We start from the raw sequence: 13,639 nt of genomic DNA on the forward strand, positions 1-13,639 counted from the left end.
ACGCCGAGGCACTCGCTACATAGCGTGTAACATTAGCGTAAGTTAGGTTTTAGTTATTTTTTTGAAAGATCATAGAGGTTTTAATAAAACATCCTGCCGAAATAGATTTTATCTTTTATTATTAAAAATACTTCCAAAATAAGCAACAAACAAATAACAATGTAAAAAGAACATTTTGTGGTGCTACATAGACCTGCTATTTCAAATTCAACACTGTAATGATCGCCAACGAACGGGATTCATTGTAAAACTCATATTTACGGTACACATTCATAATATATGGCACTTACATTACATACAATATAGTATAAAATATGTCATAGTATTACAAAATGTAAATTTAGGATGATTTGGAATCTAAGTATCGCGGCGCACCCGGCGGCCCGCCGGCACCATATCAAACATTCTTATCTAACTACATATTTAAAATTCAATATAACTTTATAACGTAAAATTATGAGCAAAACAAAATAAATCGATTACAGTGTTTAAAAAACAAAGCAGCGAAATTGACACGATACGATCACAAAAAATACTCTTACAAATTCAGATTCACCCTTAATCATTATCATAGTGTAAAATACATGTATCCATTTGAGCCATGCGACGGTTTCCGCACATCGCGCGAGACTTCGGGATGCGGAAACTGGAGCCGCACAAACCGTAAACTACTAAAGTAATTCCACATCGGGCCGAGTGCGTCCGACAGAGTTCAGTCCACGATGGAGATCTGCGCGTAGCCCACCAGGCCCTGCTCGTTGGCCGGCGCCGCGGGGTCGGCCGAGTCCAGCCGGAACGTCAGCGAGCGCGGCGGCGGCGTCTCGCCCGGGAACAGCTGCGCGTCCACCAGCCGCTGCAGCTGCTGCGCGATCACGCCCGCGTCCCGCGCCTCCACCAGCCCCGCGCCCACCAGCTCCGTCGCGATGCCGTCCGCGGAGTCCTTGCCGGCCGCGAACTCGAACCGAATGTCGTTGAGCTCGTCGCGTGCGTTCCGCATGCGCAGCACGAGGTCGATCTGCGGCGCCTCGGCCGCCTCGCCGGTGCCCAGCGAGCCGATCGTGAAGCCGGCCCGCGGCTCCTCGCCCTCCGAGTCGGAGGACTCGGCGCGCTCGAGCGTGTTCATGGGGCGGTCGCGTGCCGCCTCGTCGTCGTCCTCGTCCTCCTCCTCGCTCTCCCACACCCACTCGCCGGTCTCCATGCGGTGTAGCCGCCCGGACGCGCCCGGCTGCCGTTTGCTTGCCTTGTACACTCGGGTCTCCATACTCGGACCGATCGACACGAGCGTCTGGACGAGATACTTGCGATCTTTCGCCTTCTTGAAGAATGAGTGTTTGAGTAACTCGGGAGCCGAGGGTCGTTTTGAGGGGTCCTTCTGCAAACACTCCGATATCATTTTCCTGAACGTCTTCCCATACGCCTTGTACTGATCTTTCTCTTCCGCGCCTGTATCTAATGTTGGCGGGTCGTTCTGAAGCGTGAGCATGAGCACCTTCATTGGCGGGTACTTGTGGTAGGGCGCCGTGCCGGTGGCCATCTCGATAGCAGTGATGCCAAAAGACCAGATGTCGGCCTTGAAGTCATAGCCATGGTTCTGTTCCATAACTTCGGGCGCCATCCAGCACGGCGTGCCAACAAACGTGTGGCGCACCTTCTGTCGCGAGAGGTCGCGTCCGGTCGCGAGCCAAGCAGACACGCCAAAATCGGCGATTTGGACAGTGCCGTCGTCGCCGAGCAGAATATTGCCGGCTTTGATATCCCTGTGTATCTGTCCATTCTGGTGGAAGTATTCGAGACCCTTCAATACCTCTTTGAGGACAGTCGCGATGGTCGCCTCGTCGAACACGCCGTGTTTACAATTTGAAATCCTCATTTTGTGCTTAATGATATCCAGCAAACTGCCACCTTCGAGAAGTCTAAGCACAAGCCACAGCTCCTCCTTGACAACGAAGCTGGTGTAGTATGTGACGACGTTCTCGTGATTGCAGCTGGACATGGCCTGTATCTCTTTGAGCAGTTCGTCCATGGAGGTGTTCCATTTCTCGAGGTTGATTCGTTTGATGGCGCACTTCTCCCCGCGCGGGCGACAGAAGGCGGCGTGCACGACGGCAGTGGCGCCGACGCCGATCACCTCCAGCAGTTCGTAGTCGTCTTGGCTGTTCGGCCACGTGTGTCCCGACCCCGCCATATTTATTTATTTAAATTACTTTTTATTATTAAAATGTCCGATCTAATGTACTTCTAGTAAGGCCGAACTGTAAGGCATGTGCTGTGTCTATGGTTGTTTTAAACTTCGTTAAGTATCATGGTCGTATCGCCCATGTCGATAGGGTGTTTAGTTTTGTAATTTTTTATAACAATAACCGGCGGCTGGTTACTAGCTTTTGGTTTCTCCAACCGATGTATCGTGCCGCAGTTTTCTCTTAATTCTAATATTGTTTTGTCTGTATAAGGTAATTTATTATTGTCATTAAAATCTACAGTTTCTGGATATAAGTCATCGCCTGGAACGAAAAAAATTACAATGAATATCATAAAAATAAAAAAAATATATATATAAAAAGGAATATTTTTTTACCTGGCAATAAATGAACCATGCCATCCTTAGCGGGAACAACAACAGGATATATACACGGGTCGCCGTGGATGCTTTTCTCCTTGGCCAACTTGATCAGTTCCTCCAAGTCGGTCACATGAGAGAGCCGTGTCAGTTCGTAGATCTGCGGCGGATACACTACCACATTCGTTTTATTCAATATTTCTGTTGGACTCGACCACTGAAACAAGAGATTTCTACATGTACTCGATTAAGGTCATTGCCGTCTTGTATATAAACGTGTGTTTCGTGCGCCCTTTGCCGGTGTGGCTTGTATTAACTCGTGATAACATCGTTGCTTCAGTTCCATGACATTTTATATTTTGTATATAACATTCAGGTTAATTTACTTTTTCATTTATAGTATGGTTAGATTACAATAGGAAAAAAAAACGGTAAATCATGACTTGGTAAACGAAATTAGTACTACTCGTGTTTCGTTAAGGTTGAAAACCCAATTATTTCCTTCTTGATTTACTCAAGATTTAAAATCTAATATTTGTCGTTGACATTCTTGTTAACCCTGAATTTTATATTTTGTTACAAAAAAACTCGTAGACAATTTCCGCTATTACGAATTTCATACTGTAGTTACTATGTTTATTTCACATTGAACGTAAATCATTGTGTACATTTAAGATTACATTTGAACATAAAAAGAAGGAATCTTCTATAACGTAATTAGAAATCTATAATTGATAAGAATTCACTTTATCTAAGACTAGCTTTTGCTCGCGGCTCCGCCCGCGTTATAAAGTTTTTCAGGCTAAAGGTTTCCGTTATAAAAATAGTAGTTTCCCGGGAGCCTATGTTCTTCCCAGGGTCTCAAACTGTCTCCATACCAAATTTCATCTTAATACGTTAGGTAGTTTTTGAGTTTAACACGTTAAGGCAGACAGATGCAGCGGGGGACTTGGTTATATTATTTAGAACTTTTTAAGTGAAACAATCCCGTCATACATCATTGTTGCATAACTTTAACCGTTTACGCAGCGCAGGCAACGGAAGCTCTCAAAACTCATAATTTTCCCCGTTTTTGCAACATGTTTCATTACTGCTCCGCTCCTATTGGTCATAGCATGATGATATATAGCCTATATATAGCACTCCAGGAACAAAGGGCTATCCAACACAAAAAAGATTTTTTCAGTTCAAACCGGTAGTTCCTGAGATTAGCCATTACTGCTCCGCTCCTATTGGTCATAGCGTGATGATATATAGCTTATAGCGGTCCACAAATAAAGGGCTATCCAACACAAAACGAATTTTTCAGTTGAAACCGGTAGTTCCTGAGATTAGCCATTACTGCTCCGCTCCTATTGGTCATAGCGTGATGATATATAACTTTGAGCACTCCACAAACAAAGGACTATTCAACACAAAAATATTTTTTCAGTACGAATCGGTAGTTCCTGAGATTAGCCATTACTGCTCCGCTCCTATTGAATATAGCGTGATGATATATAGCCTATAGCTCTCCACGAACAAAGGGCTATCCAACGCAAAAATAATTTTTCAGTTTGGACCGGTAGTTCCTGAGATTAGCCATTACTGCCCCGCTCCTATTGGGTATAGCGTGATGATATATAGCCTATAGCACTCCACGAACAAAGGGCTATCCAACGCAAAAAAGAATTTTTCAGTTTGGACCGGTAGTTCCTGAGATTAGCCATTACTGCCCCGCTCCTATTGGGTATAGCGTGATGATATATAGCCTATAGCACTCCACGAACAAAGGGCTATCCAACTCAAAAAGAATTTTTCAGTTTGGACCGGTAGTTCCTGAGATTAGCCATTACTGCCCCGCTCCTATTGGGTATAGCGTGATGATATATAGCCTATAGCACTCCACGAACAAAGGGCTATCCAACGCAAAAAGAATTTTTCAGTTTGGACCGGTAGTTCCTGAGATTAGCGCGTTCAAACAAACAAACAAACAAACAAACAAACAAACAAACAAACAAACAAACTCTTCAGCTTTATATAATAGTATAGATACAGGCATAATAGAATTTCTTCGATTCTAGTCATTCCCGGATGGACCTGTGTGCCTCAGACAAAAGGAAACGACTTATAATTATTATTGCAGATTTGATATCTTGAGGGTTTAGACTCCCTGAACATCCTGGGTATAGGCATCAAGCAATTCTCAGTAGTCTACAGCTTTCCTCTCTATCTACGCTTATGTCTCAAGGACTAAAGCACAAGATGTTTTTTTAAACTGGAGTCTCGCATTTTTAGTTTTTTTAATGCGCACATTCCAATGTAAAAAATAAATACATGATTTTCCCCACTATATTCTTATTGCTCGTTTTCTCGCGTTTGAAGCGCGATTAAACGTCGTAATGTACATAGGCTCTAAGAACCAATTTCAAAACCTCATTACGCATTTAGTAACGCTATCTAGATTTTAAACGTAGATTTAAATGTCGCAATTACCTCGACACTGAACACCTCCGAACTGGCCTTGATAAAGTCGGGCTTACTCTCTATTGCGGTGACAAAGAACGCTGTGTCGAACCGCTTGGGAAAGATCTTTGGAGTCAGCCAGTTGCTCCAGTAATGAAGCGACCATATGTCCGGGTAACAATTATACTCCTTGCATAAATTCCACAACTCGTCCGGGTCTTTGGCTAGCTGGAACAAATTAGCTTGATTTTTGGCGTAGCTATGGATAGTCCCCGCAGTTTAAGTAGGCCTTATTAGTGGCTCACTTGACTTCTATGTATTTAGTCTTTGCAAACCAGCGCAGTTGTGAAAATTTTCAGTTAGGTGAAGTTAAATTTCGCGTACTGTTAATTATGTTACGTAGCGAGTTTGAAATTGTAGATAAATTTATAATATTCCTAATAATCGAGTCACGACCACGTATTTTTTGTTTTTCTAGTACTCGTTTAAATTTTGCTTTAATCTTATCAAGAGGCGTGGCGCGATTTCTTCAAACAGTTATTCTTACAAACGGTAATGACAAGCTATTGTGTGTCACTTTACCGCAAAATCTAGACATCGGAGCTAATATACGATAACATTTATTTATGTATGCTATTGGAATACCTTTCAAATAGAAAAAAAAACATGCGCAGGATTATGTTAAAATACAATTTTATTATCGTCTATTCCATACGTCGGTTGAATACGTTTCTTTATATACTTAAGTAGATGGTTGTAAACTTTTGTATATACACTCGAATAAAAGCCATTCTACTAAGATATCTAAAGTTCCAAGTATCAATGAAGCGAGTCCATTAGACCGTCGCAATGCGGGTTCATATTATAGTGACTACTTAGAATAACAATTGAAAAACCATCAATAGATTATTTGTAAGCCGATGACAATTGGAGCAATCGATTTCACGCGCTGACAGTGCCCAGAGGTCATATATAAAATGTTTTTTTACACACATATGGCGATAGGCCCGCCCTCTATCACATCATGAGACGGAACATATTGCCGAAAAGTGGGTGCCCTGGTTGCGCCTCTGCATACCGCTTCGGGAATAAATGCCTGATGTGATGGTTGTGTTTGTGTGTGTTTTTTACACAGTTTTTAGGGGTTGCATTCGCAGCACGTGAGTTTAATAAGTAACTCGTTTGGGTTGCGCGGAGGATGGCGTTTCAGTGTAAATATTTCGACACCGCACAATTTGTAAGGTCTCTACAACTCAGTTGTGAAGTGTAGCAATGATCACATTTATTAACTTAAAATAACAATAAGAATCAAGAAAAATATATTTTACTAATAAATCGAGTATTTCATTTCTAAAATATTTTATCTTTCGTACTTAGGGAGATTACGTCAACTATTTTGATAAGTGCTAATTAGTCACTAAGAATGGCGACATTAACCTACAATCATTTATTTATTCGACTTTAGACAAACTGTGAACCACACAATATATTATCACAAATACACTTTCAATTTTCAATTAAAGGGCTTATATTATTACTTTTAATATTTTATAATGTACAGCATACCATGGTTTTCTAGATAATATTGATTTGTAGTTACAAAGTTATTGACACGTTTAAGTATATAAAACGTGAGACTTCACAATATTAAGAAGTGTAGCGTTTGAAAAAAAAACATACATTTCTCACACACGTCATTCTATCTAGTTAAAATATAATAATTTTTACGTAATTTTTTTTGAGTTCAAGAACCGTTCTAAAGTGATAATAATTTGGGAAAATAAATTTAAACCGCATAATAGTCATTGGACATTTTAATAACGGGAAAGTTTTGGATTATTATCTTTTTAAATAGATGCACAGTCAGTCGTGGTTATCTCACACAGAGAATGGTATTTTAGGCTGTATTTACAAAAAAAAAAGTATTATAGAGAGAAGACGAGGACGGGATAATTCGCCAAGTGTTTATTTTTTATTTTATGCTGTCAAGGCAGAGGAACTTTACTGCACCTGATGGTAATAGGAGTGGGGTCCAATAGAATGTCCTCAATCCAACATAATTATGCCGGCCAGTTGGTATCGTGTTGGTACTTACACGTGGGCAACTATCGCGGGTTTTAACACCTTGTGTACGGTTGTCGCTATCCGGGCGGATATAAAATAAATCCTACCACATTTACAATCCTGCGCATTTTTTTTAATATAAGTAGTATGATATTAGTAATATATTCAACTGAATTGACATGGCGCCTTGTTGCGGTTTGTTGTATAACACCGCATGAAACATGCAAAGCAATTTAAGCCTTACACTTTACGCGTAATTCTTGAGTGGCGGATACAAGGCCTATCACAACTGACTTACACACACACACACACACACACGCACACGCACACGCACACACACACACACATACATCACGCATTTATTCCCGAAGGAGTACGCAGAGGCCAATGAAAGCACACACTTTTCGCCTATTGTGTTCCGTTCCATGATGTGATAGGAAGCGAGACTATCGCCATATCGGGAACAAATTCCAGACTCCGGGCTGATACTGAGCAGAAAAACTCAAATAACATTTTGCTCGACCTGGGATTCGAACCCAGGACCGGAGAGCGCTGCCGTACCGCGCATGCAGTACGACTACGACACCGAAGTAGCCAGATAACTAGAACGACATACGTATAAAATTTAACTTAGCAATTTTACGCGGTTCGTGAGGCGGACAACTACGCCACCGAGGCAGTCAGACGAATGAAATGACAATGTATAAAACTTTGCAATTCAAGGCGGTTCGTGAAGCGGCTAGAAGCTGTTTAAACATATAACAAAAAGACGACGTCACAATATTTTGTTAGTACTATAAATTATTATCAGTCGAACATAATCCATCTGAGTTTATTTACTTGTATATTTAGCGTATTTGCTAATGCAGAAAAGGGAATTACATTATCAATGTTAATAAAATCAATAAAAATATCAATTGTTAGCTATGTCGGTCCTACGATGTAATATTGACTGACATCGTAACATTGTCATCCAAAATGACTTTGAAGGACTTTTAGAAACTTAATGCCGCAAAACAAACAAAATCTTTACGACGTATTCTAAGATTTTGAAGACCGATACGAATTTAATTATTTGATAGATAAAAAGACAGTTATAGTATATAAATTAAAAAAACCGTATTTTAATTTTGCCAAATAGATTTTATATTTATATGAAATTGTTTTATTATTAAAAAAAATCTAAGATCATTAAATGCATTATCCAGTATTAAATATTTATCAAGCGATAATGAATACGTCAATATATCGCCAATAAAGAAATACATAGAAAAACCAACTGCGTTCTCTTTACACTATTGAATGACGAGACTAGCAAGCCGATTGTCTGACGGCAGGCGCCACGATTATACAAAAGCAACATCGCTCAAAACTTATTGTACTGTTGGAGTGGTTATCACCCCAACATTAGGTGAGAATTATTTGGGATTTTGTGATCAGTATTTGTGAATTCGTGCCCGATATAGCTATTAGATCGTCCTCTATCACATCATGGGATGGAACATACTTGCCGGAAAGTGGTTGTCCTAGTTGCGCCTCTGCATAGTCCTTTAGGGACAAATGCGTTATGTGTTTGTGTGTGTGTGTGTGTGTGTGTGTGTGTGTGTGTGTGTGTGTGTGTGTTAGGTGGGAATGTCTGGTAATTACAGTAGCAATCAGGGGAGTAGTTACTGTAGTTCTAGGCAGCATAACGCGCGTAGCCTCCGAGGCCCCCGGACTATGAATTATAACCATTTTTTGGACCCGCCCGAATCTTCGCACCGTTTAAGCGTGTGACAAGTACACATATTTTTGCACTTATTCACTCTCCGTTAATAACAAACTTATGCTAATCCAAAAATTATGAATTATATACATTGTAATTAAAATATTACTTTGAATAAAATTCAACCGAGAAAACTAGCCAGAGATAACAAACTTTTAAACAGCAATCACTTTAATTGACATATTAATTAATGAGAAGACCTTTTAGTAATCATCATTTAGCCACAACTTCATTCAATTTGTGCTAAATGCGTCCACAATACCAATTAGTTTACCGACAGAATTAAGACCTATTGTCAGATATGTACTCTAATTTTTCATAAAGAATCTTTAATATATGCTACGGTGGTTTAGGCATTTGGAGCGGATGGATGATAAGAGACGTACAAAGAGGGTTTATAAGGCGAATGTGGATGGAAGAGCCGGTAAGAGTCGACCGCACCGAACCTTCGAATGTCAGATATCTGATATTCTTAGTAAAGGTCAGGTCAAAAGTACCCGGAACCGGCGGGAATGCATGAAAAGATTAATGAAGGTGGAGGAAGCGAGAGAAGTATGCCAGAATAGTGTAAAAGTGGAAATACTCTCTGCCTACCCCTTTGGGATAGAGGCGTGATACTATGTATGTATGAATCTTTAATATAAATTGATAATAATGAACTTAGTAATTAACCTCAAAATAAGTATATTTACTTGGTGTTGCTTTTGGATACAGCTGACCAACCTTTGTTAAAATAAATTCCACTGAATAAATTTCTCGGATAAAAAGTTGACTATAATACAAGCCTTTTTGGGAAGAGTATTATTGTATTGAATATGTCACTTTGTAACAAGAGACTTTTTTTTTATAAATTCTAAAATATATGTGGTATTTTTCAGTGTTTAGTTGGAAAATTAATCACATATAACAAGACCTTAATAAAGAAAAAAGAATTATTTAGTAAAAAAATAAAAATTTTCATAACAATGACATTCCAGAAAAGGCTTGTATGTAAATAAGACTATTTTATAGATTTTATCATGGTTTTTTATATTATAGTTTTTACTAATGTTTCGAAGACTGCAGCCTTCATGGTAATAGTGGGACCGTACCATGCAGACTGCAAAATAACTGTAAAATAGTTTTATTTCAATGTCTAACATTCATGTAAACATAAGAAATCATTAAGGCTTGATATGTTCACCCAGGATGTGGACTCCCTATGTACAAATATTGTCTGAATAGTTAAGTGCTTTCTGCGGACAATTTTCTAACAAACATGTTATCCTTCAAATGTTTTTATACATGTGTAACATTATATAGATATTTTCCAATAAGAAATTTGTTTTGTTTATTTTTGTTTTTGACAGTTTGTTTATTCTTTATGCAAAAATATTATATTTGTGTAGAAACTTTGTTACGACTAAGGTAATAATGAACCAAAACCTTGTAAGTAGTCTGTCTCAACATTAGATGATCAATAAATTCTATCTTCACCACTTTCATAAATGGTTCTCACCTTATTTTGCCACAGCTTTACATCTATATCTGATATGATATTAGCCCAAATGCCGTCTCTCTGATTCTTTTGTTGCCTACTGCAGAGCAGAAGTCCCAACTCCTCAAATGTCTCTCTTATTGCAGTTACTCTCAAAGATATGTGCCTAAAATTGTCATCAGAGAATAGAGCGCTGCTTTGTTTTTAAACATATTCTAAATTTGAATTCTTGTCCAATTAGAACAGTTCTAGAATTCCAAATTAATGTATTCATTTTTTATATTTAATTTGCATAATCGTGGATAGATAAAAATATGCTAATTCTGACATTTCTGTAGCAACTTATAATATATCTAGATGTTTGGTGACATCTATATAGCAAATTGTGATAAAAATTATCTATGTTGACAAATAGTGTTTATCACTTTACTTTTGTTAGAAGTTAACGTTGTCCATTAGCGTTCAATATCACGGTAGCCGATAATATTGTAATATGCTAATGTTACCTCTGAATGGGGTTACTTTGAAATATGGCCGGAACAGTACTGCCTCGGCGGTGCAGCGACTCAAAGTCCTGGTGCGTGAAGCCGAAGCTGGTCAAGAGACGTGACCAGCGCTCGTCGCCGTCAGCGCGCTCGGCAACCCCGCCAGGGAACACGACGCTGTTGGGGAACGACGCTCCGCCGGTGCGCGTCTGCAACAATATATCGTAATTAACGCCGCCAACATCACCCGAGCGCTTGCCCGCCGCTGCCGATGCCGCCGCGCCACTACGCTTCGTGAGCACTATCAACGTAGCCGAGTCACGCCAACTTTTCCCAATATTTTTCATTATGCGCACGCTACTGAGATTCGAGAGAGCTACACGAAACACACAGACTTTAGCGCTAGACAAAGGTCAACAACTTACACGTTAGTTTCACAAGGTACTATATATCCGTTTATCAGGCGTATATGTCTTATCGTGTCTGTTATAAATGTTTTTACGACGGCACAAAATGGAATTTTTAATACAAAAATAGCACAAAATTGATGTTCACTAGCGATTGTGTACTCTGTGGTTCCCGAAGGCCAGTGTTGCCAAGCGAAGAAATAAAATTTTAACTGTAAATTACTTTTTTTACTGTCTTGGTGAAAATAATTACACATTCGCACATATATAAGTGTAGTAAGTCAATAAGTTTAAATTTATTTATTTACAGAGATGATTTGGGATGAGAATCATATCTGTAGCCGAATTAAAAATGTATAATATATTATACTGATTCTTATTAGTCAATCTATTACAGCGGCCACTGTATTCGTCATTGATGTAATAAATAATATAAAAAATGAAATATTAAATAAAATTTATTAATAATAATGCAAATAATTCTTTGAAAAGTAATTCACAATTTTTTTATTTACACTATGTAGGCACTTTTGGCATCGCAACAGCGAAACTTTTCATGGTGACAGAGGGCACAGAGGTAACTTGAGGGGGTAAAATTGTCCCATGACGGAAGTATTTTTAATCTGTAACCATTTATTCTGGTGAATGATGACGTATGAGCAGTGCTTTGAATCGATTATTTTCATGTTAATTCATTGAATAAAAATCGAAAAATTCAGAGATCTATCGTATTTCACGATATCTACGTGACATTGACAGATAACGCCTTGACGCATTCCATTCAAGCGACATCTGGTGAGCAAATTTTTTACAGTGTTATTCACACTGTCTTCTTAAAATTTCGGTTAATTATTTGAGATACCACATTCAACTGTTTATAAAGTGAGGCTCTAAGTCAAAAAACTACATAAAACTACGAAGTATTATAGATAACGTTATATTGTAGTTTTCGTAGTAGATTTCGTTTAGTACAAAAATATTAGGGTGTTCTGACCTCCAAACAGTTCCACAAATCTCTCGGTAGGTGGCATTAATGTAGAGGCGAGGTTTAGATAATAACGAAATTGGATATTTCATTCATCGGTCCATACTCTCAAGATCCCTGAGAATTTCGATAGATACCAACTAATTGTATGTTGCGAAAATATTTCACATCTCAACATACAGTTTTTTGTCATGCACATTGCAAAATAATTTTTAATTTGTAGTTTAGTTTCTGTAGTGAAGCCCAACTATAATTGGTATAAGGTAAGTATAGAAATTCGTTTTACAGGTTCGGGCTTGATTCTTTTTTAGTTCTCAAACATAGAGATGGGTTAAAAGATTGGATGCTAATGCCATATCTAAAAACCCCAAAAGCCATAAGTAAGTTATGGTTATATGTTAATGACGGAAGGAGAGTGAGCGGTGCGAGGTAGGAAAAAACATTAACAACCACCAACTATTTTACTATTAATGCCATGAATGGTTTACTGTTTTTTTCGTTATATTATAAAGACAGAAGATAGAAGCCAAAGACGTGTCACCAAATGCCATTCGCTCTATGTTACTCATAGAGTTAGATAATACAACTCTCCCTGAAAAATAACTAAGTTAATAGTAGAGATTCATGTTATAATCTACTTTAAGGGTTTTCATAGCAACTTTAGGAACCTTAAATGGAAAGATAAGTAAATAACTCTAATTTAAGTATACATTTTTTTTTGTCCACTCCTGCTAATGTAATAAAAATGTTATTAATAAGTAGCAAGCGAAAAAATTGTATAAACCTACATTAAAACTTCAATTGTTATCATTTGAAGAACACGAGAAAGACGAACAAAAACGTAATAAAAAGCTTTAAGTACATTCCTTGTTATACTTAAACAACTGCGAAAAACTTTGAGGGAGTATTTATCAGCGCAAAGGGAAGTATTTAAGATACATGTAAAAACAAAAGAATTCGCTAATATCACAACGCGGTGCAGTTCCTGTTTGCGGTTTTTGCATATGAAAGCGGTATATTACAGTTATTGTGATGTGTGTACTGTGTAACTATTCAACGCAACCGCTCGGCCCACAATGGTTTTGTTGCATAACGGTTTTACACACAAAAGTAAACTCAGTTGTAAAACGAAACGTAAAATGTTACGTCGCGACATTGTGCTGATCTTGAGTATTACTGTCTTGTGCCAGTTTTTACTTGAGTCGTATGAATATTATATTTTATGGCTCGTTCGAGAATCGTCGTGAATTTAACGTTCATGTGTTATTGCTAAAAGATCTTGATGGTAGTAAAATGTATTTTCTATTCCTCATTTTCAAGATTCGTGTAGTATTTGAAGTACAGGTGAGCCGACTGTCAAATAAGTAGGCGCGGATGTCACCTGCACCGAAACAAATGTTTGTGTAATTCTGAAATGTTGGTTTTAGGACTTGATGATATCCCGAGAGTCCCTT

The 13,639-nt window shown here is 38.5% G+C and overlaps 2 protein-coding genes across 2 annotated transcripts; both read right to left on the reverse strand.

Moving 5' to 3' along the window:
• Positions 1–102: 102 nt before the first annotated feature.
• Positions 103–11,400, reverse strand: LOC115441474 (STE20/SPS1-related proline-alanine-rich protein kinase). The gene is made up of 3 exons (XM_030166283.2): positions 11,219–11,400; positions 2,576–2,774; positions 103–2,501 (listed from the first exon to the last, which is right to left on the reverse strand). The coding sequence occupies exon 3, from the start codon at positions 2,183–2,185 to the stop codon at positions 713–715; it is 1,473 nt and encodes a 490-aa protein (XP_030022143.1). The 5' UTR covers positions 2,186–2,501; positions 2,576–2,774; positions 11,219–11,400; the 3' UTR covers positions 103–712.
• On the reverse strand, positions 2,284–11,140 carry LOC115441456 (nucleoside diphosphate-linked moiety X motif 19). Its single transcript, XM_037442792.1, has 5 exons — positions 10,815–11,140; positions 10,330–10,474; positions 5,033–5,230; positions 2,576–2,774; positions 2,284–2,501 (listed from the first exon to the last, which is right to left on the reverse strand). The coding sequence occupies exons 1-5, from the start codon at positions 11,138–11,140 to the stop codon at positions 2,284–2,286; spliced, it is 1,086 nt and encodes a 361-aa protein (XP_037298689.1).
• Positions 11,401–13,639: the final 2,239 nt, after the last annotated feature.

The sequence above is a fragment of the Manduca sexta genome, chromosome 25, assembly GCF_014839805.1.
Source record: "Manduca sexta isolate Smith_Timp_Sample1 chromosome 25, JHU_Msex_v1.0, whole genome shotgun sequence".
In the NCBI taxonomy this organism is placed as follows: Eukaryota; Metazoa; Arthropoda; class Insecta; order Lepidoptera; family Sphingidae; genus Manduca; species Manduca sexta.